The sequence below is a fragment of the Tyto alba genome, unplaced genomic scaffold (assembly GCF_018691265.1).
Source record: "Tyto alba isolate M040663 unplaced genomic scaffold, T.alba_DEE_v4.0 Super-Scaffold_40, whole genome shotgun sequence".
Classification (NCBI taxonomy): Eukaryota; Metazoa; Chordata; class Aves; order Strigiformes; family Tytonidae; genus Tyto; species Tyto alba.
Window position 1 is genome coordinate 49,917,461 of NW_024881316.1, and position 20,069 is coordinate 49,937,529.

The 20,069-nt window shown below is 61.1% G+C and overlaps 1 protein-coding gene and 1 long non-coding RNA gene across 4 annotated transcripts in view; one reads left to right on the plus strand and one right to left on the minus strand.

The window, feature by feature from the left end:
- The window catches only part of SCARA5 (scavenger receptor class A member 5), a 44,527-nt gene continuing 24,458 nt past the window's right edge, over nucleotides 1-20,069 (plus strand). The window contains exons 1-4 of one of the 3 annotated variants that reach the window (XM_042803043.1): nucleotides 1-298; nucleotides 1,599-1,723; nucleotides 5,684-5,812; nucleotides 17,250-17,924. In XM_042803043.1, the coding sequence (XP_042658977.1) occupies nucleotides 1,612-1,723; nucleotides 5,684-5,812; nucleotides 17,250-17,924 (916 nt within the window). In that variant the 5' untranslated portion in view covers nucleotides 1-298; nucleotides 1,599-1,611. The remainder of the gene's footprint in view (nucleotides 299-1,598; nucleotides 1,724-5,683; nucleotides 5,813-17,249; nucleotides 17,925-20,069) is intronic. The other 2 variants (XM_042803044.1, XM_042803045.1) reach the window with 2 other exon arrangements.
- On the minus strand, nucleotides 7,086-9,079 carry LOC116959315. Its single transcript, XR_004405772.2, has 3 exons — nucleotides 8,993-9,079; nucleotides 8,466-8,655; nucleotides 7,086-7,924 (listed from the first exon to the last, which is right to left on the minus strand). It is a non-coding gene; the product is annotated as an uncharacterized LOC116959315 (long non-coding RNA).

Here is a 20,069-nt window from a genome sequence, read left to right on the forward strand (position 1 = left end):
CTTGCTCACAGTTTTCCCGGCTTCGCAGCCGCTCCGCCGGGTCCACGCATCACCTACCCACGGGGACACCACCCCCCCCCCCTTCCCCCTCTCCCTTATCCCCCCACCCACCCATGGGAGGCTGGCGTGGAGCGGCGGCCCCTCTGCGCCCGTGGGGAGCTGGCGGTGAGGAGGTCGGGGGGTCCCCTTGCTGTCCTCGCCCCCCTGTCCCGGCCACCATGGCGCAGCCCGGGGATTGAGCGAGAAGGCGGAGGAAGGGGCCACGGGAAACTCGTTCCCGCGTGGGTCCGCCCAGCAGGTGAGTGACATCGCGGGGGGGAAAGGGGACACGCAGCTGCGGGAGAGGGGAGCGGGATGGGGCGTGGGGGGGATGGACCTCCCCCCTCGCGTGGGGTGGGCGCGGAGGGGCCGGTGGCTCCCCGAGCATCCCTGCGTGGGGAGCCGCCACCCGCGGGCGCTGCCGCTGCACCCCCAGCCCTGGGGTGCAAGAGGGGGGGAGCGAGGTCTGACTCCACGGTGCTGCGAGACACACCCCCCCCACCCCCCCCCCAGCGTTACACGGGTGATATTTCCCCCAACCCCCCGTGGGAGTGGGACCAGGGGTCGGGGATGCTGCTCCCAGCCGGCTGCCAGTGGGACTGGTTTTAGCGGGGGGGGGGGGGAGCTGGGGGTCCCCACCCATGTTCAGCTGGAGCGGGGGGGGAGTCTCAGGGGTGCGAGGGATGTGTTTGGGAGTGCTCAGCAGGTCCCACATCGCGGGTGATTTTTAACTCCTTCCACACCAGAGCCCTGCTGGGGGCTGGGGGGCTGATTTACACACACACACACACACACACACACACCCCACACCCCCACACCCCCCCCCCCCCGGCTCCTTCCAGCCAGGTGCTGCTGCTGAAACCTCGGCGGCATCGAAGGCACAACCTCCCCAGGGCAAACAGTAGTCACTGTGGTCATGGACTTGTCCCTGGGACCGGCCCACCTCAAGCCTCCAGGATCGGGCCCGTGGGGTGAGCGGCCTTGGCTCACGGTCAAGGTCCTGGGGTATCTAGAGGAGCTGCGGCAGCAAGGGGTACCCCAAACTCGCAGGGTAAAAAAGGTCCTGGGAAGCTCACGTGCTCCCCCCCACCCCCTGCCTCATCTCCCCAGCCCTGGGGAGGGACAGACACCCAGGACGTCCCCGGAGGGGACACCAAGGCTGTGGTGGGATGTCCAGGAGGAGCTGGGGGGATGGGGGGGGCTGCGTTGGCGGGGAGCCTTTCGCTGAGCCGCAAGGACGCAGGAGGGGGGGTGGTGGTGGTGGTGGTGGTGGTGGTGGTGGGCCCGTGGTCCTGCTGAGCTTGCCCACCGGCTGCTTCTCCCCGCGTCGGCCCAGCTCTCGTTTGGGGCACGGCCAAGGCCAGCGTGGGCCACAGGCAAGCCGCACGGCGAGGCGGGCAGCTCAGCCAAGAGAGAGCAGAGGGGTCCCACGGCGGCAGGTCCGTGTCCCCAGCACCCACCCGGGCCACGGCGCCAGAGCCACGGAGGGGACGGGATTAGCCACGCCGGGAGATACCTTTGGCCACCGAGCACCACCTCAGGTGCCTGTTCTGCTCCAGCAGCAGCAGGAGGATGGAGAACAAAGCCATGTACCTTCACACCTTCAATGAGAGGGAGAACGGCTCCATCTTCGAGGAGCCCTTCGAGGGAAGGAACCTCTCCAAACTGAACCTCTGCGAGGACGGTGAGTAGGGGCTCCACGTGCAGCTCGGGCTGGGGAGGGGGGGGGGCTTTGAATCTGGTGGCAGAAACCTTGAGAGCTTCTGGGGGGGGGACACACACATGGGAGCTTGGATTGCTTCAGCCCCAGCTGCGGGTCCCAGGGAACCAGAGCAGAGGAGCAATCCCTGCTCCGGGGAATTGGGGGGGTGCCCAGGGTGCAGGGGTCTCGGTTGAAATAGCACCGCGATGAATGCGTGTGTCCCAAACGGAGAAGGAAACTTCTCCTCTCCTGCTGGCACGGCCTCACTGGGAGAAACGCTCGGGGAATCCCACTGCGAGGAGGTTTCTGTGCCTTTCGTCCCCCCGCTTGCTGATCTGAAGGGGGGGGATGACAGAGCCAGGGCACCACGAGCCTCTCAGGATGCCCAGAATCTCATTCAGTTCGGCTGCTGACCAGAGCTGTGCTCCAAGGAAAGTCACTTTGCTTGCTAAAGGTTTATTTTTAAATTTTTTTTTTTTTTTTTTTTTTTTTTTTAATTCTCCAAACCTCTGGCTCTCTTGCATGTGATCTTGTCCAGAGGTGCTCTGCAGTGGGGGTGGCTGCAGCGGGGCCAGGCAGCAGATCACGGCAGGACCTTCTTGCATCTCCCGTGCATCTTAGCTGGCCTCTCTCTCCCCTGTGGACTTGCTGAGCTCTTTCTTACCTTCACTCTTGCCCCATGAAATGCTGTCCAGGTTTCACCAGACCCAGGGCAATCAGCCCTGATGAATTTTTTCCCATCCGGGGTGGGAAAAGCCAGGGTGGCAGCGTTGGGTGCTCAAGCAGAGATGTGAAGTCCCCTTTGCTGGCAGTTTTGCTTGGAGACCTGTGGGGCTGCTGGGGAAACTGGTCTCGTTCTGAGTGGGCTTCCCAGCACTGCTGCCCCCCCTGCCCCCCCAAGCGTGGGGTCGGGGTGACAGGGGGAGTCACCTTCTGGGTTTTAGGCACGTGGGACATCCCCAGGGTGTGACGGGTGTGGGGTACATCCAGCCCCGCATAAATGACTTCTGGATGCTCGCGGGGTGCAGGCGGCTCGTGGTGGTTATTGCACAAGGAGATGCAGCATTGCTGCGTGGGTGTCTTCTCCTGCCCTCCAGCCCTTGGGGTGGGGGCAGCTTTGAATCCAGAGGGTGGGTTTCCCATCCAGGTGCCACCTGAATCTCGATGCCGTTCCCCAAACCTGACGTCGCCCCGGGAGGGTCCCCCCTTCCTCCGCTCCTGCCCCCTGCCCACCTTCCTGCCGCCGGCTTTTCGGACCCAGCGCCCGCCCCACCTTCCCGTAGCAGAGAGGGGGGGGGGAGCACATCCTGCCCAGGGGCTGTCCCCATGCTCTGCCACACTGCAAACGGGGCAGGGGGGTGGTGGGGGCCTGGAGGCAGCGATGCTGGAAGAGGTGGGGGGGAAGCCTTGGTGTCCTCCACCACCGAGGCCACCATTCTCAGCAAAGACCTTGCCCTGGAGTGGGACAACGGCAGGGAGGGTTTAAGGTATCTCCCTGGCTTCCATATTTTTGTAGCAGCTTGCCCCTGGATCTCTCGGGGCAAATCTGCTCATCCATAACTCGCACGGGGGGGGGAACCCTCCGAGAAACCCCATTCCCAGGGGAGAGGTTGCTTGTGGGGCTGTGCCTGGGCTGCAGCTGCACAGGGCGGGGGCAAGGTCAACCCTGAGAGCTTCATCATGAGGATGGGGCCACCCGAGTCCCCCCTGGGCTCAGGGAAAACGCTCGGCGGGAGGCTGAGGACGGGGGCAGCAGCCTGCTGCTTGCCATGACCCCCCGGACAGCAGCCCCGGGCCCCCCCAGGGCTTGGGGGATGACAAGTCCTGGCTGTTTTCAGCCTCCCACCTTCGGCACCCCCATTAACCGGGCGGGTCACAGCTCCAGCTCCCCTGGGCATGGGCAGGGGGAAGAAATATTTGCTTTTCCCCTTGGTTACTGGCCGGAGCCCGCCCGTGGGCTCCTCGGAGCGGGCTGTTGTGAAAACCCTGCTTACGCAGCTGCGGTCCCTCCTGCTCTTCTGAGAGCAGCGAGGAGGAGTGGGTGGTTCAGGGCCCCGGGCCAGCTCCTCCTGGAGTCTCCCAGGACCTGATATAAGTGTTAATGTCAGAAAAATATTGCAGATTTCCTCATTCTGAAACCCTCGGCTCCATTTGTTTGGCCGGTGACGGCAAATGGGAACCGCATGCGGGTAATGAACCGCAGATGGAGGGGTCCCGGGGGAGAGGCACCGCCTTTCGCACCTGAGCTGGGGAGCCCCGTGCACCCCACGTCCCTGCGGGATCCCCTCTGGGTGTCACGGAGCCTGACCTCAGCGTTTTCTCCTTCTGGAGCCCCAAAATGGGGCTGAGTGAAGCGATACACCCAGCGTAACCCTTTGCTGGCTGGAGGCTTTTGCAAAGCTCCCTGTCCTCCGGCAGGACAGACACACAGACCATCAGCTGGGGAAGGGCAAGGGTGCGGTGGGGAAGGGTCCCTGCCAGGCTAGGGACACCCCCAAACGCCTTGGACCTCCTCCCCCCATCTCTGGCACCCCAAGGGCCAGTTTGGTCCCCCAGGGAGCTGAGCTCCTGCCCCGGGGCTTAAAGGGCAGAAGACAATGGGATGGAGCCACCCACATGTCAAGGGGTGGGGTGGGCTGCGGGAGTTTTGGGCTCTTCCCCCACTTTTTGTTGGGCGTCTCCTCGGAGGCATCTCGGATCTGGCAAGGGGCAAAACCGGGTGGTGCTGGTTGCCCTGGTATGAAGTTGCTGGTTCTCAGCTGCTCTCAGAACCTTCGTGTTTCTGCAAGGGTCCAACACAAAAATGCAGGCACCCAACGCCCCGCACCCCGACCCAGCAGCACGGGGTCGCCCGGAGAGCCAAGGCTTCGGGTGGAAGCATTACTGCAGCCTCGGGGCTGGGGACACAGAGAGAGAGGTGGGCTCTGTGTCCAGATCAGGCTCCGGCTCCCACCTCCCCGCTTTCAACATGAGCTCCAGCTCTGAACAAGTGCAAAGCCCAAAACCAGATGATTTTGCCCTGACGCTGCGTTCACAGCACGGGGAGCCTTTCCTCGTCGTCCCTTGCATTTTCCTCCTGGCTATTTTATTCGTGCAAACCCCACCTCCTTCGCACACAGCTCTTGCTGCTCAGGGCTTGTGGCAGCGTCCGAGAGGAGCTGGGTCGCGGGTAGCGATGGCCGGGATGTCGGGGTCCAGGCACCCTGGAATCACAGATTGGTTTGGGTGGGAAGGGACCTTTAAAGACCATCTAGTTCAACCCCCCCTGCCACGAGCAGGGACATCCCCGACCACATCAGGCTGCTCAAAGCTCCATCCAACCTGGCCTTGAATGTTTCCAGGGATGGGGCAACCACCACCTCTCTGGGCACCCTGGGCCAGTGTCTCACCACCCTCAGTGTAAAAAATTTCTTCTTTATAACTGAATCTCCCTTCTTTTAGTTTAAAACCATCACCTCTTTGTCCCGTCTTCCTCCAGCCCCTTACTGCTGCCTCCTGCCCGGGCTGCAGGCGGGGAAGGCGGGGGCTGGGGACGCAGCGTGGGAGCTGGAGGGGTGACAGCTCAGAAAGGGGGGTGATGCTGATCTTTCCCTGCCCCACCGGGCCCTTTGCACCCCCAGCTCTGCCCGTGCAGGAGGGGGAGATGCGTGCCTGCTAAAACTGGGCTGCCAGCCCCCAACCCAGCCCCGCAGCACCGGCGTGGGCAGGATCAGGACCCACTGCATCGCTGACGGTGCCCCGGGAGCGCGGGCTTGTGCCCCCGGCGACGGTCCCGACGCGGGGAAAACCGCGCGGATCGACACCGGGGCACGCAGAGCTGGGCCTGCACCCACGAGGCATTGCCGAAATGATATTTGCAATATTTTCTCCCGGTGGGAGACGGAGCCCAGGAGGGTTGGGGGGGGCACGATGCTCTCCCTGACAGCCCGCTCTGTCCCCCAGGTCCCGGGCGGAGGATGAAGGCAGCAGGATGCTGCAGCCGGCTCGGCTCCTTGGCGGCACTGAAGTACGCTGTGGTGGGGCTCTACCTCCTTGTCTTCCTCATCCTCGTCGGAGTCTTCATCCTCGCAGGTAAGGGCCGAGCCCTGGTCTTCCCAGTATGGGGCAGCGGTTACTTTAGGGTGATGCTCCCCTGTGCAGGAGCTCAGAGAACCGGGTCTGGCCGTGGCCAAAGAACCATGTTTCTGCTGCCTCTGTTTTGCCGTGCCACCCCGGGGGAGGAAGAGATGGGATCCGGCAGAAGCGGGGCCCGGAGAGATGCTGCCTGCCTCGGTTTGCAGCCGCCGCGCCCCGCTTCCATCTCCTTGGGGACAACGACACGAGCCCGTACCGGCTCCAAACTGTACGTCTGGAGCGGTTTTGATTTCAGCTTTGAGGCTGGAGTCGCTGCGGGGTCTGAGCATCACGTGCTGGGGACGGAGAGGCCGAGGAGAGGCTGGGGAGCCCCATGTCTGGGGCTTGGATCGTTCCCATCGCTAAGTCGTGGCTGCTGGCTTTGCAACCAACCCCCCTGGTTTTGCGGGGGGGGGGGGAGCTGTAAGGACGAGCCCCGGCTCCAGCAGCGATGGGGGGGATGCAGGCAGGGCGTTACCCGTGCCCAGCACATCCCGCACGTGCCGGTGAGGCTCCTGCCTCCCCTCTCCGGGTTTTTGGGGAGCGCAGGGACGGGAAAGCTGCTCGCAAATGCCTGTAATTGCTCCCAGCCCCAGCTCATCCCTGCGTACACACGTCCCATGTGGTCCGCGTTGCCGCCAGCTTGTTTTCCACCCTGTCGTGCTGGCAGGATTTTGGGAAGATGCCTGGTTTTTAACCCACGGTCCCTGTACCCCCTCCTTGCACCCGTACCACCCTCTTGTGGGGCTCTGCTGGGTTGGGGGGGGGGGGGCTTGGATGGGTGCCGCAGCGGGCGTGGGTGGGAAATGCCACCACCAAGGGCCAGCTCCTCGCTTCCCTCCTTCCCAGCATCCATGGTGGGGCTGGAGCGGGGGGGGGGGGGGGGGGGGCAGGATATGAGCTCCCCGTCCCCCGCTTTTGCAGCCCCAAATCTGCACTAGCTGGTGAGCAGGGCTGAGCTCTGCCCCCCCCCCCCCCCCCCCCCATCCCTTTGGGATGATTTTTGGTGCCCTGCTGCAGGCAGCATGTTGGGGGGGGGGGGGGGAGTGATGGATTTCATGTTTAACTCCAGCTGTGGTAACGCCAGCACCGTGAAGGCAGCCTGTGTCTTTTGCAAAGGGTGGATTTAGTTTGGTTTTTTGTTTTTTTTTTTTTTTTTTTTTTTTTTCCTGGGCTAGGGAAGGGACAGAGAAGGTTTTGCTGGAATTTTGAAGCCTCTCCCACTGATTTCTTGCATTACATTGTTTTAATGTTGTTGTTGGCCCGCGAACCCCTGCGCGAGGGATGCCATGAATTGTGCAAAGAGCTTGGGACAGGCGCTCTTGTCCTGGGCTGAGCTACAGCTGCTCACCCGAAAGCAGCTCCAGCAATAACAGTAACATTATGGCATCGGCTGATGGCGGGGAGAGCTTCGAAGCATCTTCGAAGCCCCACCTCCGGGAGTCCCGTGACTGGCAGGATTTCAGCTTTCAGTAAGACCCCAGTAAAACCACCTAACCCCCCGCGTCGCGGACCGCAATCTTGGAAAAGACAGGCAAACTGATGAGAAAAATCATCCCTTTCGTTATTGCTTTCTGCATGCCTGGAACTTTAAGCCAAGCCTCTGGCTTTGGATGTAGCTGATTCACCAGGTCTGGAGCCGGTTGTGCCGAGTGCGGGTGCCCGGAATGGTCTTATCTCATCAAGGAAAACCACAGGCACGGGGAGGTCTTGCAAGAGGGGGAGGAGACCCCATCCAGCTGGGGAGCCACGTGTAGCCCAGGGAGACCACCTTGATGGTCCTCAGCTTCAGGTATCTGTGGCTGAAACCTCAAGGTTGGAGGTGATGGTCCTCAGAGGACCAGGACTGGGTATTCACGGGAACCCTTGATGGTGGAGCGTTTGGTTTTCCCATGGAAAAAATCCCACTTTGTGCTACTGGAGACCAGACACCAGCTTGCCAGAGCTGAGACCTTCTGCCCGGCATCCCTCGCCTCCCGTCAGCGGGGAAGGTGCACGGAAAAGCCCCGAACTTACTCAAGTAGATTCGCTCCCTCCTGCTCCTTGGGCTGGGGAGAGCCGGCCACGACCCTGGAAGAGAAACATCACTTGCTGCCATCCCTGTCCTCCCACGGCCACGGTGACGACCCCACGGTGAGGTCCCACCCGGCGCAGATGAGCGTGGGGGTGGCCACTTCACCTCCACACCCGATGCTCTTCGGAGAGGGAGGTGGAGCTGTGATACCCCACCCGCTCCCCACCCTACCCTCCCCCCCCAAAAAAAAAAACCACTTTTCACCACGCTGTCTGCACAAGGGTGACGGGGAAGTTGTGCCCCTGGCCCGTGCCCTCCGCTGCCAGTGCTGTCCGAAAAGCGGATTCGTCACCCCGGCCACAACAAGTCGATTGTCACCCACTTAGGAGAGACATCGCGAATTTTCTTTCAGGCTGGCGCAACGACCCCCCAGATCAAGCCCACCGAACAAGGCTTTATTTATACACAAAACCTGCAGGGTTAATGATTTGCCGCGTCCATCCTCTTTGGGACGATTGGTTAGCGATTTACAGACAATTCTAACACTGCTGGCACAACTCTCCTGCTACTGCGCAGGCTCAGGGGAAGGGTCTTCACCTGGGCCAGGGTCTTTTTGACCCGCAGACGTGATTTTTAGTATTACGATGAGGGTAGTTCAGCGAAGGATACAGGGATCTTGAGTTTGCTTGCCGAGTTGGCGACGTGCCCTCTTCAAGGTCTAAGGGCTCCCGACGTCCTGGCTCAAAGGTGGCCATCTACTTGTTCTGCTGATGAGGGATGCCCTTGCCTTTAACATATATACAGAATATCTTTCTCGATCTAAGCATAATTATTTCTACATTATTCTAAAAGTTTAACCTTCAGCACCACCATCCCTTCATCCCAGGGCCGGCGACGCAGAGCGGGGATGCTCCTTCCCCCCCCCCCCCCCCCCCCCGGGGCCAGGAGGAAAACTCCCCAAAGCCTCCGTGGAAAGTGTCGTCCGCGTGCAAACAGGCACAAAACCACGCTGGTGCGTGCAACCCCCCACTCGCCCACCCCACGGTGCTTCCCGGCAGGGCTGGCAAGGGAAACCAACCCCCCCCCCCCCCAAAAAAACATGCTGGTGTCCCCAGCCCGTGAACCTGGTGGTTTTGGGGAGGCAGCTCCCCCCCGGGGCATCATTCCGCAGCCGGCTTGGGCAGGTGTCCTGCGCCTCGCAACGCGCTCTGTGCAAAAGGGGTTAGAAAAATCAGGAAACTGCCAAAAATACCGTGAACCACCTCGGAGCTGCGGAAACAGGATGTTTTCAGCAACAGAGCCGGGGTGGTTTCAAGGCAGTCTGCTTTTAATATCCTCTCTCGCAAGCCTGGCAGCAGTTTTCTGGCTCCTGGGGACGCACACTCCCTTTCTCTCCATCCCTGACCTCCCTCCTCACCCACTAAAAAGGCACCAAGGCCAAGGTTAGGACTCTGATCTTGGCTTTTTTGCAAGGTCCGGGTTAAATCCCAGCCGCCTGCGTGCACAGACCTGAGCTTTAGTGTTTGAACCCTGATCCCTGCCTGGCCCCGCGCCCGGGGAACCCAGCCCTGAGCTGCTCCAGCAGCAGCGGGAGGCCGGGCAGGGCTCGTTAGGATGTGGCTAATGAGCCAAATGATTTCATGTGGGCATCCGAACCACACCTACAGACGGGCATCTGACTTGCACCCCATCTCCGTGCTCATATTTGCATTGAGGGCGGCCGCTTTTCCACCCTTGGCACTCCTGGATGCGCGGCAGAAACGGCCAAGGAAATGAGCACCCTCCGTTTCGAGTGGTGTTGCCCCAAAAACTCGCGCTCCGAGGATGCCGGTGGAGGGGAGAGCAGCAGCCCCAGCCCCCAAAGCGGGTCTGTGCCTGCAGCCAGCACCTCCCTGGGGGGCCACGGAGCAAACCCGAGCCACCAAAAAGCTGCCGCCCGCGGGACCCCGTGGCCCTGTGCCTGGGCTACAAAATCCTCAGACTCATGCCGGAGCTGAGTGCTGGCTGTTCCCCGCCGTCCCCTGCTCCCATCCTGCCCCAAATCCTTCCCCTGCAGCAGTTTTCCCAGCCCAGGGCTTGGTTTTCACCTTTTCCAAAATGCTGGAAGAGATGCTCCAGCCGTCGGCTGTTGCAGGGCTGGAGGTTTGGGATGGCACTGTGCATCCAGTCGCGTGCTGAACCCCACGCTTGGCATCTGCCCCGTTTCCCCCGTGAAAATAAAACCCTGGGGAGGTGAGCGGCCATGCCCGGGGGCTCAAAGCTTGGTCCAAATCAGCAGCAGCACTTCCAGCTTGGAGACCAAGCTGAGGTGTCCTGCAAAACGTTGCGTTCAGCCTCTTGTTTTTGTGCACAAAGCTGCAAAAAAGTTGGATTGCCAAGGATGGTGGAAGCGGGCGTGCGGAAGGGGCGCGCGCGTCTGCTTTGCAGCGTCACCGTGGCTGCAAGTGAGCCCAAAAGGGGAGCGGGGGGGGGAGAGGGGATTTTGAGTGCGCAGCAAGGCTGCAGGTGCCTGTGCGTGCTCATGGTGCAGAGCTGCACCCGGGAGCGGGTCCTGGCAGCCGTGATGGGGTGCTGTGCAGAGGGGTGCTGTGCAGAGGGGTGCAGTGCAGCAGGGTGCAGTGCAGTGGGGTGCTGTGCAGAGGGGTGCAGCACAGAGGGGTGCAGCGGGGTGCTGTGCAGAGGGGTGCAGCGGGGTGCTGTGCAGCGGGGTGCAGTGCAGAGGGGTGCAGCACAGAGGGGTGCAGCGGGGTGCTGTGCAGAGGGGTGCAGCAGGGTGCTGTGCAGTGAGGTGCAGCACAGAGGGGTGCTGTGCAGAGGGGTGCAGCGGGGTGCTGTGCAGAGGGGTGCTTTGCAGAGGGGTGCAGCATGGAGGGGTGCAGTGGGGTGCTGTGCAGTGGGGTGCTTTGCAGAGGGGTGCAGTGCAGAGGGATGCAGTGGGGTGCTTTGCAGAGGGGTGCAGTGCAGAGGGGTGCAGCGGGGTGCTGTGCAGAGGGGTGCTTTGCAGAGGGGTGCAGTGCAGAGGGGTGCAGTGCAGAAGGATGCAGCGGGGTGCTGTGCAGAGGGGTGCTGTGCAGCAGGGTGATGTGCAGAGGGGCGCAGTGCAGAGGGGTGCAGCGGGGTGCTGTGCAGAGGGGTGCTGTGCAGCAGGGTGCTGTGCAGAGGGGCGCAGTGCAGAGGGGTGCAGCGGGGTGCAGTGCAGCGGGATGCAGCACAGAGGGGTGATGTGCAGAGGGGTGCAGTGCAGAGGGGTGCAGCGGGGTGCCTTGCAGAGGGGTGCAGTGCAGAGGGGTGCAGCGGGGTGCTGTGCAGCGGGGTGCAGCACAGAGGGGTGATGCGCAGAGGGGTGCAGTGCAGAAGGATGCAGCAGGGTGCTGTGCAGCGGGGTGCATGCCCGGCTGCACCTCTGCAAGGCTCCTGGGGGACATGTCACATGAAAAATCATTCTCGGGGAGCAGAGAGCCAGGGTCCCATCCTTCCTTCATCCCTGCACGGCAGTGGCTTCCATCAGGGCTGGATTATCTCCTCCAGAGCCCATGGAGCGAGCTGGGAAGGGGCTGCCCGTGCTCCCCGTCGTGGAAAAAACCATGTGAACACGTCTGTGTGTGTGTGTGTGTGTGTGTGCCCAGCTCAGGGCACGTGTGCGTGGGCTGCACTGCAAGGGTGCAGGGCGGGCAGGGGCGTGCGTGCCTGCGTGCAGCGTGCGTAGGTGTATGCATTTATATAAATAGAGGAATATTTAGTAGCCTGAAGGCATTTCTCTCCCTGTGCTTCTCCAAGGCACTGAGCTGTTTCCACAGCTCGCCCTCATGCAACCGTCTCTCCGCTTTCCTTCGATGCCCTTTAGCTTTTTAGCACCTCGCACACCCGTGGGCCCGTGTGCCAGGCGTGAACCGTGCACGGGGCCGGTGCAGCAGCCGGAGCAGAAGGGCCTGCAAGGAGTTTTGGGGCAAGACCGTGGGGTTTTTGCAAGCCTTCTGTCCTTGAAACAGTGGTGGGGACAGCAGCCAGGGTGACAGCGTGTCCCCAAAACACGACAGCAGGAGGGAGCAGCCCCTTTGGGGATGGTTCGTTCTCCCCCGAGCGCTGCCGGGCGCTAATTTGGGGCTCCGTGGCTCTGCTGGGTGCACACGCGTGTCTGCGTGCGCACGTGTGTGTGCCTGGGGGTCCAGCCGTGCCTGGGGTGGCCGCGCGCTGGTGCGCTGCCGCGCGCACGCGTGTCTGTGAACGCTCACCAGGCTCACGCTTGCGCGCGTGCGCGTGCGCGCCGTGGGAGGCAGGAGAGCCGCAGGCACGCGCGTGGCGCGTGTGTGTGCACGCGCGTGGCGTGTGTGTGCACGCGCCGAGCGGCCTGGAGCAGGGGGTTTTGCTGCTTGGATGCTTCCCGGCGTGGTTTCGGCAGCGGGACGCTCCGGAGCAGCTTCGGTTGCTCTGCGGTTTGGCGACTGCGAGTGCCGGGGCCACGAGGATCCCGGCTGCTTATTGGGAGAGATTTGCAGGAATTTGGGGAACTCCGTGGGCTTTGCAAAAAACCGCAGGCGCAAAGGAGGGGAGCTCGCCCGTGCCTGCCAGCCCTCGGCCGCCGCAGGAGCCGGGCTCGGGGTTATTTCTCCTTGTGCTGGCTGCGGGGAGCTGCTTTTCCCCGTGGGTTTGTCGCAAGGAGGTCGTGGCTGTCTCTGCACCCGCCATGGGCACCCCAAGTTGATAATTTTTCCCCATGGGTTTGTCACGAGGGTCGTGGCTATCTCTGCACCCACCACGGGCACCCCAAGTTGAGAATTTTTCCCTGTGGGTTTGTTGCAAGGAGGTCATGGCTGTCTCTGCACCCACCATGGGCACCCGAGGTTGAGAATTTTTCCCTGTGGGTTTGTTGCAAGAAGGTCGTGGCTATCTCTGCACCCACCCCGGGCACCCCAAGTTGAGAATTTTTCCCCGTGGGTTTGTTGCAAGGAGGTCATGGCTGTCTCTGCACCCGCCACGGGCACCCCGGGTTGAGAATTTTTCCCTGTGGGTTTGTCACGAGGAGGTCGTGGCTGTCTCTGCACCCGCCACGGGCACCCCAAGTTGAGAATTTTTCCCCGTGGGTTTGTTGCAAGGAGGTCGTGGCTGTTTCTGCACCCACCATGGGCACCCCAAGTTGAGAATTTTTCCCCGTGGGTTTGTCACGAGGAGGTCGTGGCTGTCTCTGCACCCGCCACGGGCACCTCAAGTTGAGAATTTTTCCCCGTGGGTTTGTCACGAGGAGGTCGTGGCTGTCTCTGCACCCACCACGGGCACCCCAGGTTGAGAATTTTTCCCCGTGGGTTTGTTGCAAGGAGGTCGTGGCTGTCTCTGCACCCACCACGGGCACCCCAAGTTGAGAATTTTTCCCCGTGGGTTTGTTGCAAGGAGGTCGTGGCTGTTTCTGCACCCACCATGGGCACCCGAGGTTGAGAATTTTTCCCTGTGGGTTTGTTGCAAGAAGGTCGTGGCTGTCTCTGCACCCACCCCGGGCACCCCAAGTTGAGAATTTTTCCCTGTGGGTTTGTCACGAGGAGGTCGTGGCTGTCTCTGCACCCATCACGGGCACCCCAAGTTGAGAATTTTTCCCCGTGGGTTTGTCGCAAGGAGGTCGTGGCTGTCTCTGCACCCACCACGGGCACCCCAAGTTGAGAATTTTTCCCCGTGGGTTTGTCGCAAGGAGGTCATGGCTGTCTCTGCACCCGCCACGGGCACCCCAAGTTGAGAATTTTTCCCCGTGGGTTTGTCGCAAGGAGGTCGTGGCTGTCTCTGCACCCACCACGGGCACCCCAAGTTGAGAATTTTTCCCCGTGGGTTTGTCACGAGGAGGTCGTGGCTGTCTCTGCACCCGCCCCGGGCACCCCAAGTTGAGAATTTTTCCCCGTGGATTTGTTGGGAGGAGGTCGTGGCTGTCTCTGCACCCGCCCCGGGCACCCCAAGTTGAGATTTTTCCCCGTGGGTTTGTCGCAAGGAGGTCGTGGCTGTCTCTGCACCCACCACGGGCACCCCAAGTTGAGAATTTTTCCCCGTGGGTTTGTTGCAAGGAGGTTGTGGCTGTCTCTGCACCCACCACGGGCACCCCAAGTTGAGAATTTTTCCCCGTGGGTTTGTCACGAGGAGGTCGTGGCTGTCTCTGCACCCGCCACGGGCACCCCAAGTTGAGAATTTTTCCCCGTGGGTTTGTTGCAAGGAGGTCGTGGCTGTCTCTGCACCCACCACGGGCACCCCAAGTTGAGAATTTTTCCCCGTGGGTTTGTTGCAAGGAGGTTGTGGCTGTCTCTGCACCCGCCACGGGCACCCCAAGTTGAGAATTTTTCCCCGTGGGTTTGTCGCAAGGAGGTCGTGGCTGTCTCTGCACCCACCACGGGCACCCCAAGTTGAGAATTTTTCCCCGTGGGTTTGACACGAGGAGGTCGTGGCTGTCTCTGCACCCGCCACGGCACCCTGGGTTGAGAATTTTTCCCCGTGGGTTTGTTGCAAGGAGGTCGTGGCTGTCTCTGCACCCGCCACGGCACCCCGGGTTGAGAATTTTTCCCCGTGGGTTTGACACGAGGAGGTCATGGCTGTCTCTGCACCCACCACGGGCACCCCGGGTTGAGAATTTTTCCCCGTGGGTTTGTTGCAAGGAGGTCGTGGCTGTCTCTGCACCCACCACGGGCACCCTGGGTTGAGAATTTTTCCCCGTGGGTTTGTTGCAAGGAGGTCGTGGCTGTCTCTGCACCCACCACGGGCACCCCAAGTTGGGAATTTTTTCCCCGTGGGTTTGTCATGAGGAGGTCGTGGCTGTCTCTGCACCCACCACGGGCAACCTGGGTTACGAATTTTTCCCCGTGGGTTTGTTGCAAGGAGGTCGTGGCTGTCTCTGCACCCACCACGGGCACCCCAAGTTGAGAATTTTTCCCCGTGGGTTTGTTGAAAGGAGGTCGTGGCTGTCTCTGCACCCACCACAGGCACCCCAAGTTGAGAATTTTTCCCCGTGGGTTTGTTGCAAGGAGGTTGTGGCTGTCTCTGCACCCGCCACGGGCACCCCAAGTTGAGAATTTTTCCCCGTGGGTTTGTCGCAAGGAGGTCGTGGCTGTCTCTGCACCCACCACGGGCTCCCCAAGTTGAGAATTTTTCCCCGTGGGTTTGTCACGAGGAGGTCGTGGCTGTCTCTGCACCCGCCACGGGCACACCAAGTTGAGAATTTTTCCCCGTGGGTTTGTCGCAAGGAGGTCGTGGCTGTCTCTGCACCCGCCACGGGCACCCCAAGTTGAGAATTTTTCCCCGTGGGTTTGTTGTAAGGAGGTCGTGGCTGTCTCTGCACCCACCACGGGCACCCCATGTTGAGAATTTTTCCCCGTGGGTTTGTCACGAGGAGGTTGTGGCTGTCTCTGCACCCACCACGGGCACCCCGGGTTGAGAATTTTTCCCCGTGGGTTTGTCACGAGGAGGTCGTGGCTGTCTCTGCACCCACCACGGGCACCCCAAGTTGAGAATTTTTCCCTGTGGGTTTGTTGTGAGGAAGTCGTGGCTGTCTCTGCACCCGCCACGGGCACCCCGGGTTGAGATTTTTTCCCCGTGGGTTTGTCACGAGGAGGTCATGGCTGTCTCTGCACCCACCCCGGGCACTCCGGGTTGAGAAACGCTCGACGGAGCAGCTTGTGTCACCCACGCATGAAGGCAGCAGCACCCACCTGCCCCTCCAACCCCGTGGCGATTTTTCCCCAGGTCTTTCCTTGCCAGTTGTCCCCTCTCGGGGTGACCTTGGGCACGTCCCTTCGTTGCTGTGAAGCCCCAGGGGCCGAGGCGGTGCCCGCTGGGCCATAACCAGTGACATTGAGGTGTCCCCCCCCCGCAGTGATGCAGGTGACAAGCAGGGCCAGGCAGAGGGGCCCAAACAACGTCACTGTGCCCCAGGAGGAGAGCTCCGATAAAGCTGGGGAAGTCCAGCAGTGGGATTAATTAACGGGGGCTAATTAACAGCAGAAAGATGCCTTCGGTGCCTGGAGGATGCTCAGCTCCTCCGTTACGGCACGCAGTGACCCTCCCACAGCTCCTCCCTGGGCACCAGGTCCCCCCCAGTCCCCACCCTGGGCACCCAGGGCCACCGCTGCGGGTGGCCCCGAGCCCCGGGGAGGGGCTGGAGCCCTTCACGTGTGCGCGTCTGCTTTCGCCCGCTCCTTACTCCTGCGCTTTTAATTCAAACCAAATGGTTTCGCTCGGTTTCTCCTCTGTGGAAAGGAGGGGGTGAGCTGCCAGGGCCAGTCCCGCGCCAGCCCACGGCGTCGCGCCAGCCGAAGCCCCACCACGGCTTAAAGAACAATGGAGATTATTTGTTTTATTTATTTCTTTCGTAAAAAAAAATTCCCATTATTTGTGCGGGTTTGGCTTTGAGTCCCCCACCCCGGGCTGCGTTGGAGACCCAGCGCTGACGCCAGGCAGAGGGAGAAGATGATATTCCCCGGCCTGGATCAGTGTTTTTGGGGTGCACCAAGGCATGAAGCGGGCTGATGGGATCCGGAATCAGGCTTTACTGGGTGCTGCTGGGCTTGCTGGGCAGGGCGGTGCTGGAGCAGTGCTAGAAGCTGCTGAGAGCAGGAGGTTCCCCCCAAATTTCCAGGTTCCCTCTCCAAACGCCATCTCGGTGCTCTGGGAGCCGGTGCGAGGCCGGGAGGGGTTTGGGGGGGGGAGTGCCTGGAGCTTTCTGCCACGGGGGGGATGCCGAGGCAGCGGGGGGGAAGGATGCTCCCGAGCCCGGGTGGGTTTCCTCCCTCGGGAAGAACCCTGGCAGCCCCGGGGTGCGGGATGCGGTGCTTGGAGGCCGACAGCAAACCGCACCCCGAGCCGTGGAGACCCGCCGAGCCTGCCTGCATGGTCGTTCTAGAGCAAGGGGCTGAGCTCAGGTCCAAGATCAGCAGCCAGAAGGGAAACCTGATTGTTAAAATTAAAATGAAAACCTCCGTGGGGGAAGAAGCGGTTTTTAAGGTCTGCTTTTAGGAAAGGGAAGCGGATGCTGTTAGCAGCCAGTCCTCTACCCAAAGGCAAACACAAGCCGGGCGAAGGCATGAGGCAGAGCTTTGTAGCATCGTGACCCATCCAGCAAAGAAATCCCAGGGCCACCCCAAAGCCCAGAGCTGCCGGGAGCCTTTCCTGTCCTTCCTGAGCGAGGTGCCTCCTCCAGCCCTTCAGCAACCAGCCTCCTTCCCCAACCATGGAGAAAACCGTGAGCCCAAGGAGGGGCTGATGGGATGAAACTTTTGGGGGTACAAGGTTGGGCTTCCGCCCCCAAGCACCAAAGAACACGGGGGATGTCCTTGGGAGGAGACAGGGTCGCACCTCTCAAGAGGGTCCCCCACCTCCAGGGGTGGTTTCTGATGTCCCCCTCCTCTCCATCTCTTGCAGTCTCCAGGCCGCAGACATCCCCCGAGGACCTGAAGGTGCTGATGGGGAACGTCAACCGCCTCAACGAGAGCTTTCGGGACATGCAGCTGAAGCTGCTGCACCTACCTCTGAAGGGGGACGTGCTGGATCACATCTGGAGGCTCCAGGACCTCCTGCAGAACCACTCGGACTCCTTGTTCCTCATGACGGGGTCGCTGCAGAAGCTGGAAGGGCTTCTCTGGAGCCTGCAGACCCAGGCCAGCCAGACGGACAAGGCAGTGTCCAACCTCTGGGACAGCTTGACCCAGCAGAGCGACGCGGCTCAGCAGGAGATGTACAAGCTCTCCGTGGAAGGCAACAGCAGCCGGCTGCTGCTGCAGCACCACGACCACCTCCTGAGCCGCCTGGGCAGCCGGGTGGAGAGCCTGAGCGAGCAGGTGACGAGCGTGAGCGGGGCCGTGGACACCGTGAACAGGACCTTCTCCTACGACGTGAACGTCCACCATACCCGCATCCAGGACCTGCAGGTGCTGATCAGCAACGCCACCGAAGACGCCCGGCAGATGCGTCTCATCCACATAGCCATGGAGGAGCAGCTGAAGCACGAGCTGGCCATCCTCAACAACGTGACGGAGGACCTGCGGCTGAAGGACTGGGAGCACTCCGTCGCCCTGAAGAACGTCTCCGTGATACGGGGTAAGCTGAAAAAACTCTTGCCAGCAGCTCCCTCGCCGGTGCATGAAGCTGTTGTGAGGAGAGCGGGGGGTGTCCTCGGCGCTTCGGGGGGGTGGTGGGAACGGTCCCTGTGGCGTGGGGATGTCTCGGGGTGTGTCAAATCCATCAGGCACTGCTCTTCAGGTGTCTGCAGTGTTCAGGCGTCTCCATCACCTTGGGCTCTGTGGAGCTGGGACCCTCCAAATGCTCCCCCATCCACGTTAGGAAGAAAGCTCCCAAGGTTCCCTCGGAGATGGCAGGAAAAAAAACTCTGCCGGGTTCCTCCTGGCCATGAACGTGAACCAGACCGAGCGCAGCAGAGGCAGTAGATTTTTTGCCCTGCTTCGTGCTGCGGTGATCAAGCAGAGGGCTGCCCGCCAGCACCCTCAGCCCCCATCAATCACATAATTCACTTTACTGTACGTCCTGTCCTGGTTTCGGCTGGGGTAGGGTTAATTTTCTCCCTAGTAGCTGGTACCGTGCTGCGTTTGGATTTGGTGTGAGAACGATGTTGATAACACACGGATGTTTTAGTTGTTGCTAAGTAGTGCTCATCCTAAATGAAGGATTTTTTCCCTCCCATCTTCTCCTTTACCACTCGCAGCCCCTCCTGAATCACAGAAGGGTTTGGGTGGGAAGGGACCTTTAAAGGCCGTCTGGTCCAACCCCCGGCCACGGGCAGGGACATCCCCAACCAGATCAGGCTGCTCAAAGCTCCATCCAACCTGGCCTTGAACCCTTCCAGGGAGGGGGGCAGCCACCACCTCTCTGGGCACCCTGGGCCAGCGCCTCACCCCCCTCATCATGGTAAAATAAACAACCCACCCCTGCTGACTCTTGACCATTGACTCTAGTTTTGCTGATCCCCATTTTTTTTTTGGTATTTATACAGTTGCCTTGTTACCCCCCACCCCCTGCTAAGAATCTACTCCCTTTTTCTTAATTATCTGCAAGGTCCAGCCATTTGTCACACCGTTATCGCGTGAGCGTAGCTGCGTGGCCGGGGTTAACCATCTGCTTGGACATTTCTTCCTTGCCGCTGTCAAGAATTTCCAGCTGTTTCATATCTTGCTGTCTCGCTGCTGTGGGATCACTCGCTTTTCTGCATCCCACAGCAGTAGGTCTCCCAGGATAGCCCAGCTCCAAGGGGTCCGGCTCCGGTGGAGATGCCAGCCCTGGAGAGACCCGTGTCTGCTGGGGTGGATCCCAGTCCGGTTGCTTGATGTGACTGGGGAGCAGCAAGGGGAGAGTTCCTCTGCCCCTTCGCTTCAAAGATCTTAGAGATCTAAAACAGGAGCGGGAGCGAAGGGAGCTGCACTCCGTGGGAGCAGTTTGGCTTTATGGGATGATGGGGAAGGGAAAGGGTCGAGCTCTTCAGGAACAGGAGCAGCCAAACAGGGAGCCGGCAAAGTCAGGAGCATCTTCGTGATTGATGACACAAGAGCAAGGGGGGGGACCTGATGAAATGGGGGGCAGCAAGCCCAGGGGAGGGCTTGCTTGCCATCTTTTCACCCAGCCAGAGCTCCTCGCTGCAGGACTTTGTGGAGGCAGAAACCCAAGCGGGTCCAAAAAGGAGCCGGACAAATTCACTTAGGACACGTCCTTGGCTGTTAAATGCCATGACCCGATCACAGCCCCGGCGAATGAACTGGTCAGGGGAGGGGGGAAAAAAACCACGAAGAAACACAGGAGAGCCCAGAGAGAGCAGAGCAAGAGGCTGGGGGGCAGCTGCTGTCCCGCTTCCAGGCTGTTGGTTTGTACCTGCGGAGATGCAATGGGCTGTTGCTGTTTCGGGTGCTTCCAGCTGAAATACCAGATGGGGAAGGCAGGGGCTGACGCCAAGGCACTTGCTCCCTCTGGCCGTCTGCTGAGCCAGGAGGGGGACAGATGCGGTTTGAACCGCAGCAGCTACATCTCTCCATCCAGGCCAGCCATCACCCTTGGGTACCAGCAGCTCATTTGGGGTCATTTCCCCGGTCCTCGGGGGGGTGCTGGCTCCCGATGCCTCGTTCGGGGCTGCTGGGACCGCGTTGCGCCCGCTGCTTTGAGGTTTTCCTAGCTGCCCGCCCGCCCTCGGTGCCTCCTTTTCCCCCCACTGCCGTGGGGAGGATGTCACCTTCTCTCGGA